The sequence below is a fragment of the Agelaius phoeniceus genome, chromosome 1 (assembly GCF_051311805.1).
Source record: "Agelaius phoeniceus isolate bAgePho1 chromosome 1, bAgePho1.hap1, whole genome shotgun sequence".
NCBI classification, from domain to species: Eukaryota; Metazoa; Chordata; class Aves; order Passeriformes; family Icteridae; genus Agelaius; species Agelaius phoeniceus.
The window spans coordinates 16604884-16620720 of NC_135265.1; the positions used below are offsets into that span (position 1 = coordinate 16604884).

Here is a 15837-nt window from a genome sequence, read left to right on the forward strand (position 1 = left end):
AACTGCTTTTAGATCCCATTCACTGGTCGATGTGTTGGTACCTTTTTGGGAGAAGTATGTTCAATACCTATGGATAGTATATTTTTCCTGTGGTAATAATACACTGTGCATCAATCACTCATAATCGTATTATGAAATTTTATTAATAAATTTAGTACAAAATTATTTTATAGTATGAAGGGAATGGATTGCTTTTTATCAGTCATTATTTAAAAGATATGTATTATTACTGTCACAATTATTAGTAGTACTATTTTAGTCCAGTGTCTATTTAGGTACAGTGGCTAGTGTAGGTTTTTCAGGTGAGAACTGTTTGCAATGATTTCAGAAAATCATCTTCTTCGCTCAGAGAAGCAGCCTGAGGACATTGCCCCTAGTTCAAAAGCTCTCTGTTTGAAAGCAGATCTGTTTGCCGTGAAATACCGCGGCTTGGGGTCCTCCCCAGCTCAGCAATTGCGAGCGGTTCCTCCTGAGCTGAATGGCAAAGGCTGTGAATGCACCTCGTTGTTATGCAGCGTGTCCTGCAGGAGGGGAGCAGAGCAGAGCTGCTCTCTGCAGCGCCACGGAGGCTCTGGAAGCCGGGCAGTTGTGCTGTACCAGGAGGAGCAGGCGGCATCTCTGGTCGGGGTGAGCTGTAAGCCCTGTCTCTCTGCAGTGTTGCTGCCATGTAGGTCCATTATCGCGCTGCTGTCACGGCTCGCTGCTCTCTGCCACGTGGATGGATGCTCCGAGCCTGCTACTGCTGCTCATTTACTCAGCCTGAGGCCCGGGGTGCAGGAAATCTGAGCCCAGCCCCTGTCCTGTTATCGGTGATGGTGCTTCCCTGCTGGTTTCTTGAAAATCACTGTCTCCAAAAGCAGCAGTGTGTGTTGAATAACAAACCCCTTCACATTCAGGCTCTTCAGGTTTGGGAACAGAGCCAACATTCTTGAAGAATGATTTAGTGGCCAATAAACATCTGCAAGATCTGTAAGACTGTCAGAAGCAGTAACATTGAAAGTGAAGATCATATCAGCAGCAATTCCCCTGTCCTGACAAGGCATTCAGTGCAAATATTTGTTCAGTCATCCTCACTCTCATTCCTGTTATCACAGACGGTTTCATACATATTGCCAGAGAAGCAATTTCATCTTCTTCCACAAAGCTGTTCACATCCAAGGCCTCTGCAATGTTAAGTACTGGCCTACTACTGTTTCAGGACCTCCCACATGTGCTCCTTCAGAGTGCAGGAACCTCATGTGTCTTGGGCAAAGGCTCTGCTGTGAAAGGGACTGAAAACTTCCAATTAGTGAGCATCTGCAGTGTTAAAGTTTAGCTACTCCTTGAGAATTCAAAACCAGTGTGGCTGATTTATTCCACTGCACCAATCTCCATGATAGCCCAGAGAGGCTTTGAGCTCTTCTTAGTGTGATTCTTCTGCAGGGTTACTGGAATTGCACTGCATTAGGACTCAAACTATTTTAAACATGAGATGATGTTTAGAGTACAGAAGGAGGTGTTTCTGCTTCTTCAAAAGCTCTTGGCAAATAGGCACATCTTCCTGAATAACTCTGGGCATGATGCTCTGCTCCAAGAGCCTTCTGCCTTTTAGTGCACTGGCTCTCGCTCACTCAGTGAATAGGAAAACTGAAAACACAGCCCTTCTTGATAGGCCTCCCAATTTACTAGAATCTCTGAGGGCCTGTTTAAAAGGTGCCTGAGAATACTTAGGTTTGGGAAGAAATCCTGTAATGGAAATAATAACAGTGCAAGTTGTGGTGAGCAGGAGCATGAAGACTGCAATGGCATCACAAGGGAAAGCAGAGGAAAGGAAACTGAAGAGCTGACTCAAAAACAATGCTGTCAAACACTAAAATCACTTTTGTCCAGCTGGAGGTGAGAATAATCCACAGGCAGCTCCTTCCCCTGCAGCTCACTCAGCACTTTCCTTCTGCTGATTATTCTGTATATGGTCAGGGAGGTGTGTGACTTCAGCTTTCCGTGTATGTTGCTGATATTCCTTGGGATGCTGAATAAAGGGGTTCCCATCACATTTCAAGCTAGATGAGGAAAGAGATACCTTTCTGACATACATGACCTGGCCTAGTTTGAAAGATGCCTCAAAACCTATCTTATATCCTCATTGGCTGCTCACTGCTGGTTCTGTACCACCAAAGCCACAGCATGAATGTAGCTGAGCCCCTCTGAGGACAGGATGATTTCATGATGTGCTGTTCAGTGCCACTTGATACATTTTATCTGGCCCTTTTCAAAGTTTAATAAAGGTGTTTTCATAAGGCATCTATTGGATTTCACAAACGGAGAAGTAAGGCACCAAACAATTACAATTTAAAGTAATTTTAGCTGTGTAAGACCTTGAGGATGCTCATGGTTTAATAGTTTTTTATGCATGCAAAACAACATCTTGTTCACCTCATTTGCACCTGTGAGTACTCAGCCATGCTGAAGTTGATAGCCCAAGCCCTCAAGTCAGAGTCTAACGACCAGGGAATGTACTGTAGCACCTGTGAAAAAGTTAGAATGACTTATTGAGCCCCACATAAACCTGTAGCACAAGCAGAGACTGTCAGTCCCTGACATGATGTACTCAATGTGTTAAGTTCATCTGTCTTCTCTCTTCTTGTGTCCTCTTCCTGCAACAGCCTTGGAGCTGCTGTGTCATGGCACCGAGGTTGTGCAGGGAAAGGTGTCACCGACTGCTGCAGGTTCAGCCCTGGCACAGCTCTGTCATGTGCCTGCAGGAAGTGGTGACACAGAAAATACCGTGTGTGATTGTGCTGCTGTATCTCACAGTATGCTTAGTGTGAGGGCAGAATGCTTAGCCATTCCCATTTCTATGCAAACATAATGTAGAAGCAGATACAGGTAGGTATATGAAAATATCTATATCTCCTTGGAGATATAAACAATCTTAAATTTCACACGTAATCCCTGGATTTACAGGATCTGTTGTGCAACAGTTGTCTGGGTTACCGTGAGCCTCTCTTGCAGCTTACAGTCATTTTTATAGCTGTTTGATTGCTGGAGCCCTGCTGATGCACTTTTCTTACAAGCTCCTTAATTTGTAAGCTTATGATCTCACAGCACAGTAGGTTTGGGACACTACTGAGGTGTCTGGGGTTTAGTATTTGCACACGTGTCAGTGGTAGTTTATGTGGATATTAGGAAAATGTTCTTCACCCAGAGGGTGGCTGGGCACTGGAACAGGCTCTCCAGGGAAGCAGTCACAGCACCCAGCCTGCTGAAGTTCCAGAGCTCTCAGGCTCATGGTGCAATTCTTGGAGCTGTCCTGTGCAGGGCCAGGGGCTGGACCTCAATGATCCTTGTGGGTCCAGCTCAGGATATTCCATGATTCTGTGGTAAGTATTGTGCACATTTCAGTACCCCATGCATTGCGTGGAAGAAGCTGTGTTTAAAGAGACCATATTTGTAATTTCTTTATCTTACAGGTGAGTGAAAGAAACTGAATTTTGTCTCTCAGATTCTTTACTCCATGCACCTGGCTAAACAGACCATGGAAATCAGTTCTGACATTCACTGAGAAGTTCCTCCACTTGCCTGAAAATACAGCACCTTGTAATTTAAATTGTCTTTGTACGGCATATGCTTGGCTCCCAGGAGCAGGAGAGGAGCTGGCTCCTGCAAGCAGGGCTGCAGGAATGGGTGGCACGTTTCTCTAAATTCTGCAAGAAGCTTCTGAAAATATCCTGTGTGCATGCATTCATATCATAACATTACACTGCATATATAGGGTCTGCTCCCAAACCCACAGCCAACTAGCATAACAAAATCAGATTTTACTGCTGTCGTGTCAGCCTAGGGTTGAAATATGGCTTTGAAACCCTCCCTTTCACCCTGCTTTTTTAATGAAAAACAATCGTGCTGGAGTGTAATAGTGCTTACCCTGGCTGCATTTGACTTTAGCTTTTTATTTTTAAAGCCTTATTTTAGTCTTTAAGAGCTCCCAATTAAAATCTTTAGATCCAGAATGAAAGACTGAACGTGCCTGCCTGCACAACAGCAACTTTCTTGGGTGGGAGAAGGATATTTTTGTATTAAAAATAAAGAAAGTTTATATAGTGGTATATTTTCTCCCTTTATATTCCTTACTCCTATTTTTCCTGGTGAATCTTCATTTGCCATTTTGTCATTTTCTTTTTTTTTTTTTTTTTTGTAACATCTAGTCTTTCCGTTATTTCTTTTTTCTCTTCCTCTTCTCCTTTTTCCTCTTTTCTTTATTTCACCCTCCCCCTTACCTGCTGCCTAATGTGGTTTTCAATGTTAACCCCTAATGGTTTGCAACAGAAGGGCAAACCACTTCACCTGATGAGTCAGCAGAGCACGTGTTGTGAATCCCTTCCCAGATAACACACACACACAAGAAGCCTAGGTCAGATGTTCCTTTATGCATTGTGAAATGCATGTGGGAGACTATCACCAAGGAATCTGACAACATTGCACGACTCAATGAGGAACATGCCAACTCAATGAGAAAAAAATGTATTTCAGTCAGCTTTGCAGCAAATTTGTAAAGAAAAAAAAACCGTATAACCATCAGTTTGTTAACAGCTCACCTCAACGCTCACAGCCCCAGCTCCCATTATAGGCTCTGCTAAGGTCTGGCTGAGAAAACAAGACTCCCACAGTGCCCTGAATCTCACCAAGGAGAACACATTGTCACTGGTCAGGGGAAATCTGGAGTCAGCTGTGACAGCCTGAACAATGAAGTGATTTACACCAGTTTTTTATCTATTTTGCTAACTCATAAATTCTTACATTCATGTGCATAATTCAAGACTCTAAGACCATTTGCACCAAGCCTACTATTATGTGGGGCTTTCAGTGCACTTATTAATGCAAATATTAATATAGACTTGCAAACTCAGTTCTCTTTTATTATTTATAAAATACACCTATCACAGTCTCTGTGGGCATGTACACTCATTTTATAAAAATCACATGTATTGAAATGTAATTAGATGCCTACTCCCGCTGCAGCAGGCTCCAGGCTGCCTGCACAATGTAAAAAAGTCTTTGGATGCTCAGATACTCAGCAAAAAAACTTGATTGTTAACAATCCTTCACAGTTAAAGCTTATATGTGAAGTTTGATGCAAGAAACAAATTGCAAGGAAGTATTTTCGCAGGAAAGATTTAGTCTAGGGCACAATGGAAAAGGGATGTTTCTAACATTGGCAAGACCCACCATACAGATCTTAATAGAAGATGTCAGACCAGGGCTATAGCTGTTCCTCAGAAAAAACCCACTGGTTGAGCAGGGAAAAATATTCACTCTAGTGGTTACTGTGGACATAAATTGTCATTATGCAGTTTGTTCATCTGAAAGGACGTAACAGCTGATGACAGGTCAGTTGTTATACTTGGTGTCCCTGGGAAGCCAAAGGAGTGAGGTAACAGGGTTGTGGCGGTGACTTCATTACAAGCTGCTCTGTAACCTCCTCCTGGAAGAAAGAGAGCAGTGGTAAAATAAAGCTTTGCTGAAAAGGAGCTTTCTCTAGAGCCTGGGCCCAGAGCTCATTCGTGCAGGTTTCTGACAGCTTTCCTCCTCCCACCCAGCTAAAGGACATGGCAATAAATCTTTGTCAGTAGAAATCCAGTACACCCCTGAGATGGGACCAGCTGTGATTGGTATCCTGCCCTCTCCAAGGTCATGCTGCCATGCTGTGTCTGCAGCCATAGGTCACCTGAAACTCCAGCAGGGACTTTCATTCCTCCACCTAGAGGTTCTGCTGCATGAGCGCTGCCAGACCCAACCAGATGGTTTCACACAGACCCTCCCAGCCCAGGACCTGCTTTGGGGCAGGAGGGGACTCACAAGGGACAACACTGAAGGGGTCCCATGTGGAGGTGGCCTGGGGTCTGCAGGAGATCAGCTGCCAGGGCGTGTTTAGGGAATATTTCTGTAGGAGAGACTGCGGTTTGGAGTCTCTTCCAGCATGAGCTCTCCTGTCTGCACTTCTTCATAATTCATCCTTAATAGGTCTACTGTCCCTGAGGAAACTGGGAGGATGGTGCAAAAGGAAAAGGGTTTTAGGAGTTTCAGTGCTGGCTGGGATGAGCCCTGTCTGTGTGTGGAAAGCCTGTGGTAGTGTGGGTCTCTGGCTGAGCAGTTATCCATGTTTACAGGCTCTTTTGTCTGTTTACATTAGGCTCAAAATGGGAGGCTGCAAGTGTAAATATGGGATGGCCAGTTCCTTCTTCCTCCAATTCTAGCTAGAGAAGCTGAGGTTTCCTTGTTTTTCAAAACATGCTGTAGTTTTTGCACCAAGATTAAATGACATTTTTATAAGAGCCCTGGCCTGCTGCTTTGGGCTGCAGTTTCCCCTCCCTTGCATTGCTGAGCAGCCTGGGCTAAGCCACGTTCCCTCCCTAGATGTGGGTGAATATTAGTGGTGTTGTGTGGTTCACAGTTTACTTTGGGATCCTTCAGAGGTAAAGGAGTTGTGTCAATGCCGAAGAGCACAGGAGTATTAACTCAAATTAACCCAACTTTGTTCTTGGGGAAACAGAGATCTGAAAGTGTTATGCGCCCTGAAATTGTGGTTTGGAAAATACTGGGATCAAGGTGGGTATGAGTATGTGACCTACAGAAATACTTCATCTCCCCACTAATTTACTCACACATGTAATGTTCATTTTTCCTTCAGCTGTCCCAGTTTATTTCCCGTTTCTCCTTCTTTTTCCTCTACTTGCTTGTTTTGAAAATGCTGGTCAACACATGTTAAGCCAGAGTCTCCAAAACCAACAAAAGAAAGTTCTGGAGAGGTAGTGAGAGAAACAACTGAATAATGTTGCCAATTTTAAAATGAAGATAAGTTATACAGGACCTTTTATTGAACCAACAAATGTTTTATAGTGCTCACCAGTTGAGGCCAGCAGTTCTTTTTTTCCCCCCTCTATTTTAAGCTAGAAGATGTGTAATTCACCAGGAATCTGTACATGTTTAAGTAGCTTCAAAAAATACGACGGTCATGTGAGACTGACCTACTGTGCCTTGACTTCTATGTCCATTTTTTCCCCACTACATAATGTTCTGTACCCTTCCATCTCTGTCTTATTCCCTCATTCACACATTCTTTCCCCTGTTGGTTTCAAGCCATCTTTGCTTTGTCAATGTTACCTGATAACACAAAGCAGGGCTTGAGCCAGTTGTTGTGGCTCAGCTGGAAGCAGGGTGAGTGGGGGAGCAATGTGAGGCTGCTTGGTGCTGCCTAAGGGCTCAGTCCTGCCTTCCCTGTTCCCTGCAGGGCCTTAGGGTGTACTTCATCACTGCACACATGCAGTGCTTAGTTTAGAATTCCCAAATCCAAATGATAAAATCTAACTGCAATTAACATTATTTAGCACACCCCTGAAGTTGTTCAAATATATTAAAAAAAATATTAGTCTGGATGCAGTGAACAGTAAGGGTCTGAGTTGTTCTGAAATGTTTGAATGTGCTGCAAGCTCTGTGTCACCAGAGAGCCTTTGTGCATAGTAAATTGGAGGTGTGTAATGCTCTTGTGCAGTTTAAGGTTGGTTTGCCTGCAAGAAACCTGGGCTTCATTTTCTTTGGCTAGTCCTTTCTGATAGCAGAAGAGCAAAGGAAAACATTTTAAATATAAGAGGAATCCTGGAAAATTCTGTTCTTAAATGCTTTTGAAATAGTCAAAATATTGCCTAGGCAGTATTTTGACTTTGTACTTCTGAGCCTCATTTACATCTCTGCTAAAATGGGACAGCAGGCTACCTTGCAAGAGAGTTGTCAGGATCAGTGAGTTAATATTTATGAAGAAATTTTATGGTGAAAAAAAAGATGCCATGTATATTATTAATAATTATGTGAGTCCTGAAAAATACCATGCTGTATCACAAAGCTGGTATTGTCTGGTGTCTACACTCTTGGCACTATGCCCTACAGTAAACTGTATACTGAAAACTCATACTAATGGAAAGGTATACAGAATTCCTTTGGTAGGTGATTTATAGTGACTTCCTATTATAAACAAGAGGGAACAAATATCCTGCCTTGCTGGTTTCTTTGGGTGGATGTTGAGAGCAGAATGAGACATTCTTGGCCAGGCCAAAGCAATTCTCTGGATCCTTACAGAATGAAGCACCAGAAAGTGAGGTATAAATGACAACCCCTAATTTTAAATGATTAAATTTCTATTTTCACAGTGTTTAAAACTTTCTGGCTACAGAGTAAATGATCACTATTTTAAGTGATTTCCAAACCTGTAGCAAAAAGGTATTTCTAAGGTTTAATATTAAATAGATTTATTATAGAATCTCAATATATGTTGAAAGCCTACCAACATCCTTTGACAAGAAGCATAATCTTTTCTGAGATGCTACAAACCACCTTCAGCAGCAGCTTCTTCTGATTTCAATTACTAAATATGCTATTGAGCACTACTGTTGTTTGTTTAGGAAAATTATTTGTGCTGGCCAGTTGTATGCTGTTAAAATGTATTTATGTCTGTGTGTAGTAGGGTAAACATAATTTTTTAACCTTAATAATTTTTTAATTAAATGAATCTTGGGAATGGTGTGGAATACAATAATTCATCAGTGCTGGCTTTTCCAGGAGTCACTTGACACACTGATCTAAGGTTGACCAGTCTGTGGGGGTTTAGATTTGTGTGACAGCTTGCCTTGATCTGACTATTGGGAGAGCCCCACTCTTTAGGAAGAGACCAGAGGTTCTGCCAGCGAAGGTGTATGAGGTCAAAGGTAACCAAAGGAGAGAACAGCTCTGGTCACCTTTGGCACCTCAAGGCTGGTAAAGTGCTGCTTCTCACATTGTAGAGAGAGGGTCGTGAGTGGAGTGCCCATTAGCACTTGCTCTGGGGTGAGTCCTCAGCTGAGGCTACTTGGTGAGGTTCAGGATGCTCCATTGTTTTCCCATTCCTTTCATCACCATTTCCAGAGAGGCTACCCAGCCCCAGTGCCATTTCCTAATTGCCTCAGAGATTAAATCTAGGGATGTGGTGTGTGATGGTCAAGCAAATGAACATTTTCCATTTTGAGAGTGCAGTTCTTTGATTATTTTCATGGAGCAATCTCACCAAAATGTTGCTTTTACAGTTGAAATATACGTTGCGATTCTTGTGAAGGTACCTCGAATATTAAAAGCTTCAATTATAAAAATCTTTAATTAGTAGTTGGAGGCAGAGCAGATAGATTACAAAAGATGAAGAAAAAGCAAAATATTGGTAAGACTCACCATTTTGCAGTTTTTTAATATGATTGATAACATTTTGTCATCTATGTTCTTTCTCTGGGGACTGAGGAGCCAGACATGACCAGCCTGCATTTCTTCCAGGCTGAGCTAAGCCATTAAGGCTGTAGTTATACTAGCAGTGTCTAATGTCTCTATATAAAAATAGATATGAATCATTGATATACTGAATAGCCAAAGGAGAGATATGGTCCTCCCCCATCCAGCTCTCAGCATATCCACATGGATGATAATGCTGTCCAAAGGACAAAGTGTGAGGAAGGGGCCACAGAACAGGACTCGGGGATTTGGCTTTGCAGCAGCATGCAGGGATATTGGGCTGCAGTGTTGAATAGAATGGCTGAATCCACTCGTTGGGGAACATCTCTGTTCTTTATGAATGGAGTCCAGACAAAAAAGGATACCAATTTATGTGACTTAGGGTCACATAAATTTATGTGGGGTTCACTTCACATTCATGGCATGTGAAGTGAACCCCACTTTCGCTTTGAGTCACATCAAGTTGGTTTGACTGGCAAGATGTCAAGGAGAGCGTAAGGAAAGGTCTTTGTCTCTCTCACTGAGGTTATCCCCAACCAAAAAAAAAAGGTAATACTTATTTCCTTTGCTAAAGGCTGTTCAGACACAAGGGAGCTGCTTGGATGCTGTGGTAGTGCAAACTGGCATATGCTGTCAGAAGTTTGGTATAGCAGAAAAGGATTTTTGGCAAGAAAAAGAAGGCTTGTTCTTTGAAATTATGGATTTTCAGACTTCATTGTACTAACATGCTTTAAGAGCAGTTATTAACCAGAGTTTTGCAAATTATCAGTGATGGTTTTATTTTAACCTAGCTTTGAGTTTCTTTGACATAAATTATTTATTTGAAAAAAACATAAAATCTGAACAGAATAAGAAAATATATGTGATTCAGGAAAAATCTCCAGCAAAGTTAAAGAATGGGCAGCTCTTTCCCCCTGGATTTTATTTTTTAGTATTGCTACTGCTTTTATATATCATGGGCAACATGCTTTCTTTGAGAGCTGGCTAAACACCAGTAAAAAATATTTGCGAATACTCCTTCAAATAAACGCTGGAATTGGAATGTGTGTCACCATTCACACCTACTTCCCACAGAAGTTTGTATAAGCAATTTTTTTGTTCATAGGAAATATTTTCCAACAGCAAAAGAAACGGACAGATGCTTGAGAGAGGTGTATTTATATCCAGGTTTGCTCTGCCCATGATGTTCTCTATTACTTGCCATTTCCATTTCTATACCTACTGATCTGTTCAGTCCCAAATATCATCTTGAAAATTGTCTCTAATTAGAAAAAACAATGAAGCAGGGCTGAAGAATTCTTCATAGCCAAGTACAGTGTGAAAAAATGAGACTTTTTGTGTCATCCAGTATCTCTTTATGGATCAAATGTTTCTTTTCTCCTTCGTTCCTTTCTCTGCTTAGGCTGGACTTCCCCTTCTTGAATCCTATTCAAGCATTGTTCTAGGAAATATTAAGAGATACTGATTTAAGCTATGTGCTTTTGGACCAAAGCTTAAATCTTGGTCACCTGGGAACATTTATTTATAAAGCTGTTTTTTAAAAGGATGAAGGCCTGCTGGATCAAACAGGCAAACAGCTGATCTCTGAAATTGCAGCTGGTCTCCCTGTGGTTCTTTAGTGGGACTGTGGTCTCCAGCAGTCACCTCCAAGTACTGGGCAGTGCAGCTGAGCTGAGTTATTGGCTGTAGGAGACAATGGGCTGCTGGCTGTGGGGGACAAGGTTGCTCCTAAGGGAAGGGCTACCAAGGGTTATTCCACTGGAAACTCTGTTTAAAGACAAGATCAACTTCTAACTAATAACCTGATGGAAATCTAGCTGTAAGGTTGATTTTATTTGGGAATCTGGCCTCACAAAGATGTACATTGCTTTGAGATTGATGTTGTGTTTAGAGGCTTTTTGGGTCTTGTAGCCATTAGTGCTCATGCTATTGCTGTTTCTTTGGTTTGACCTGTTTTCCATAGAAATTGCAGTTGGGCATTGGCTTCTTGCTCCTCTATAATGTATTTCTGTGTCAGGATAGCAAACCCACTGAATAAAGCTTATACATTTCTGTAAATATTTCTGGCTTCTCTGGGACGTGAGGACTTAGTGAATGAACAAATATGACTCTTGATGAGGAAGTGTAGTTTATGCCTGTGATGCAGTTTCATCTCTGAGGGCTGTTGACCAGGTGTGCTTGTTACTTGTGTCCCTCTCAGCTGCCTCTGTGACTGAGGCACTGCCTGGGCAAGGGGAGCACTGAAACCCACACACATCATGTGTGCATGGTGAGAGTCCTATTTTTAGTGCATACTAGAAGGCATTCACTGAAAGGCAATGAAGCTGATTTTTATTTTTAGGTTTTGCAATTCCTTATGTCCTTGGTATTCAAAACATAAATATGTTTTGAAGAGCTCCTCTATTGCCCTGAAAAATGTGGTTGAACCTTCAGGAACAGCTACACCTTCAGTGTAGCTTTCTCCAGGAAGATGCCTGCATGAAGCTTGTCCTTTATGTGTGTCAAAGCAAAGATTTTCTTTTAGATCTGGTAGCAAATTTGGAATAAATCTTGGGTTATGTTTCAATATGCCTATTCCCTGAACATGCTTGTTTTTAAAACTATTAAAATAAAATAGACTTTTCTTTTCCTGTTTTCAGAAAATCTGGAGAACGGACCAAATAAGTGTGAAAGGTGAGTAAGGGACTTCACAGTTTTTCCAAAACTATTGTTGCTATTGCAGTTTTCCTGACATCATGTAGCTATGTAAGATGTGTGTGTAAATATTTATTATTGCTTGAATCTAGTGCAGCTAACAGAAGGGGACCCAGCAAAGATGAGACGTACTGGAAGGAGATCAACGCAGCTATGGCCCTAACGAACCTTGCCCAGGGGAAGGACAAACTGCAGGGAACCACCAGCTGCATCATTCAGAAATCATCACATATATCAGAAGTAAAGACTGTTAAAGTGCCATTAGTTCAGCAGTTTTAAGGGATGGGTCCTCTTTCTTTTTCACATCAAACAGACATTTCCCTCACAGGATTTGTTTTCAGCAAAATCCGGTTCACAGGCAGGGGGAAAATGTGGAAAATAGGTCCCTTTTTACAGAATGGTCAGTTAAAAAAATTAAGGTCCCTTCTGACTCAGATGTTTTCATTGTATTAAATGAAATGTTCAACTGCTTCTATAAAAGGCATGTAAATTATAAAAACCCTGTTTTTATCAAAACATTAACTTATTTTATGTTAATCAAAGTGCGCATAAGATGTTTGCATTGCTATTACAGTAAGTGCCTTGCTTTGAAAAAATAAGCTATAACGTGGGCATAGTACAACAGTGGTATGCCTCAAAATGACAATGCCATAATGCTTAAACTTTGTATATTATTCCAAGTGGGCTTAAGCAGCCGAGGGCTAAACACATTACTGCTGAAGGCCCTGGAGAGTTGTGCTTATTTGACTTGTACAAATTGATGAGTCTTAATGAAATTGTTACATCATTCTCACTCTCTTTTTTTTAATCAACAGTGTTATAAAAATTGTACAGTATGTTTTGTCAAAGTGACAATAAGGTTGTTATGCATGTTTCTTACCTGTATTCAGTATATTAAAATACCAAAACCATTCCTTTGAAAAGTGCAATACTCTAGAACACACAAATTTAGGAAATAAGTTAATTGTTCAGATTATTTTGAACTTATACATATGCTGTGTTGCTCATTAAAGATTTCTAGTTGAGAAGGTTTTAGTCAGACTAGTTGTAAATTCAAGTTGAATTTCTATAATTTTAAAGCTTTACTAGTGACTTACTGAAGTTTTGATAGAAGTAAAATTGGTTTCTTCTTGTACAAAACTAAAACTCTAGTGCCATTCAGAAATGTTTCCATGGTGGAACTTATTACTTTAATGTGGTTCAAACATTTTTATTTTGTATGTACTGCATAAATAAGGACAGTTGATTGACATTTCACATTTCAGTAAGAAAAGCCTATAATATAAACGATCAAAGCCCAAACAAGAATCACAGAAGGAACTGTAACATTGAAAAATCTCAGCATTTAAGGCAGGAGGGTTTTAAGAAGATACTAAACCATGCATTAAATGTCATGTCTCTAAAATTGACTGCTATTGAGTGTAATAACTGTCATAAAACCAGGTTTATTTTAAAATTTTATCTGGAGGTGTACAAGTTATTTTTAAGTCATATAACAATAGTCTAATGAGGTTTACAGTGCTTGAATAAACAGTGGCAAAGCCAAAACCAATTTATACAGAATCTGTTACAGAAAACTGGAAAAGAGCTGATTGTTGCTAGGATTTGGATTTTTTCCTGTGGGTATCCTGTCAGGTTTTTTCCTACTTATCCCTTTCCTTGCTTCTCTTTCTGGTGAGCCATCAATGAACAAGACAAGACTTCAGTTCTGCTCCTGCTGAGTTTAATGGCAGAACTCCCACATCAATGGAAGCAGGACTATGCTAATGATGTAACTAACTTGCAAATAGAGGCTGTTTGAGTTGCACTAAAATAGTCAAGACACATTGCAAATATCAGACTTGGTGTGACTTCTTAGGAAACTTCTTGATGTAACATAACGTTGTTGGTTTTATTTAGTGTACAATGAAAATTATTTGATATGAAAATATTTTGTACATATATATTTTTACTTTGTTTTCTAAATTGCTGATTTGCATTGACTTAAAGTGCCAAGCAAGAAATGTATGTTGTGACTGTATGAACAGTTGAAGTATGTTTTACTGACTTGCATCATTATATGTCTAAGATTCCATGACATTAATTTTTAATACTTTACTGGATTTTGGCATAATAATGTGAGTTTATAACTAATAGCAGAGAGTTAATACTTCACTTTTGTTCATACTATTATAAGTTATTCTGGTATTAAATATTTTGTGACAATAAATTCATGGTTTTGACAAACTCTTCTGTTAGGAATATTCAGTGTTTTTGTCTGTATAAACAACAAAATTTGTCATGTAGAAAGGGTACTTTTGGGGACTCCTCTGAAGTAAAACTGGAGAAGGCAAGCCATTGTATAAACAACTTGTTAATGGTTCTCTTTTCCAATGATCAAAGCACAAGAATAATCTGTAAAACACATCAAGTGGGTTTTAAATTTAAGAAATACTTGGCCTAATTTCTTGTTACTGTTTCCTTTAATTTATTTTTTTTTCTACTGCTGCTTTAGAGTTTTCTGAAAACACAAATTCTGATGAATTATGTGTGTGTCTTTTTTAAATAACGAAAGTCATGATCAGTGCTGAGCCAACAGCTAATGAAAACTCAGTAATTATTTATGATATTGGAAAAACAAACATTATTACTATTGCTCTTCTTTGTTTCAACATATGTAACCATTTTAGTAAAATAAATAACTGCAAACAACATCTTGCTGGTTTGAATTAAATATTCATTTATCTGTCCTTAGGCATTTGCATTTCTGGTTTCCTGTAATAGTCAGGGTTTCCCTGTACTGGGACACAAGCCCGTGATGGGCAAGGACAAAACAGAAAAGTTATTCTGATCCATACACCTCGTGGTACATAGTTGTGTGAAGTAGTTTAGCTCATACCCGACTGCAGCAAGGTTTGAGTAGTGACTACTAATGACAGTGTGGCATGATGCTGATAAATCCTCCACATGAGAGGAGTGCAGGGGGAGGCCATAGCTACTCACTGACCTGAGTCCCTGGAGAAGGTCCATCTGTTGGGAAAAACTTTGGTCATTTACGGTTTTTTGGGCGCACAGGCTACATTTGCCTACATTACCCTGTATGGATGTTTGGCTGGGGAACCTTGGTGGAGAAGAAGTCAGCCCATCCAGGAGCTCAGTGCTCATAGTAGAGAGCCCAGTGCAAGTGATCTCTTAACTTTTGTGCCTTGGCAAAGCTGCTCCACTTGTGTGGGAGGGGTGATAGCTCAGATTTGGGGGGCAATCAGCACTTTCAGGTCTTATGTCCTGTCGATTTGTGATAAAAATGTACTTCTGCAACACCTCTGGCCACCCAACATGTCAGTGGAGATCTGGATATTCAGCTGATACGTGAGTTCCTGAGGGAGTATGTACAGCCTGACTTTTGCTGTTGGGAATGTGTAAAACACCCACATCTTAATGATGCTGAGCTACTTGGCACCTACTTTGTACCCGAGTCTGACATGAAGACACCAACTCAATCTGCTCCCACCTACTCTGTCACATCATTTGCCAGAGCTGAGCACTCCAAACTGTTATAAACCACTGAGTAAGGGGAGCTCTAATTTTCAATTCAGTAGTTAGAATATTTCTCGGGCTCAGGATTGCAGACTCTCCTAGCACCACACAACTGCTGCAGCCACTGAGCTATAGTTCTCACTTTGTAGCCTCATATCCTCCACTGGTGACCTAATGCATAAATACATATGCCAGGTGTCACATTCCACCAGGGAGACTGAGACCAAGTCCCAGGTTAACACATTTTGAGGACATTTGATAACTTGGTGCCTTATATTTTAACTTGGAGTTTGGCAAAGGATGGCAGCTAGACTTGGATACCCACACGCAAGTTTGTGAAGTGGC

General features: G+C 40.7%; 1 protein-coding gene across 6 annotated transcripts in view; it reads left to right on the forward strand.

Annotated features, from left to right (window-relative positions):
* MKX (mohawk homeobox) overlaps positions 1 to 14669 on the forward strand; it is a 50163-nt gene extending 35494 nt beyond the window's left edge. For 3 of the 6 annotated variants that reach the window (XM_077173674.1, XM_054642513.2, XM_077173675.1), the window contains 2 exons: positions 11922 to 11955; positions 12069 to 14669. In XM_077173674.1, the coding sequence (XP_077029789.1) occupies positions 11922 to 11955; positions 12069 to 12255 (221 nt within the window). In that variant the 3' untranslated portion in view covers positions 12256 to 14669. Of the gene's footprint in view, positions 1 to 11899; positions 11956 to 12068 lie in introns of all 6 variants that reach the window. The other 3 variants (XM_077173684.1, XM_054642523.2, XM_077173682.1) reach the window with 3 other exon arrangements.
* The last annotated feature ends 1168 nt before the right edge of the window (positions 14670 to 15837 follow it).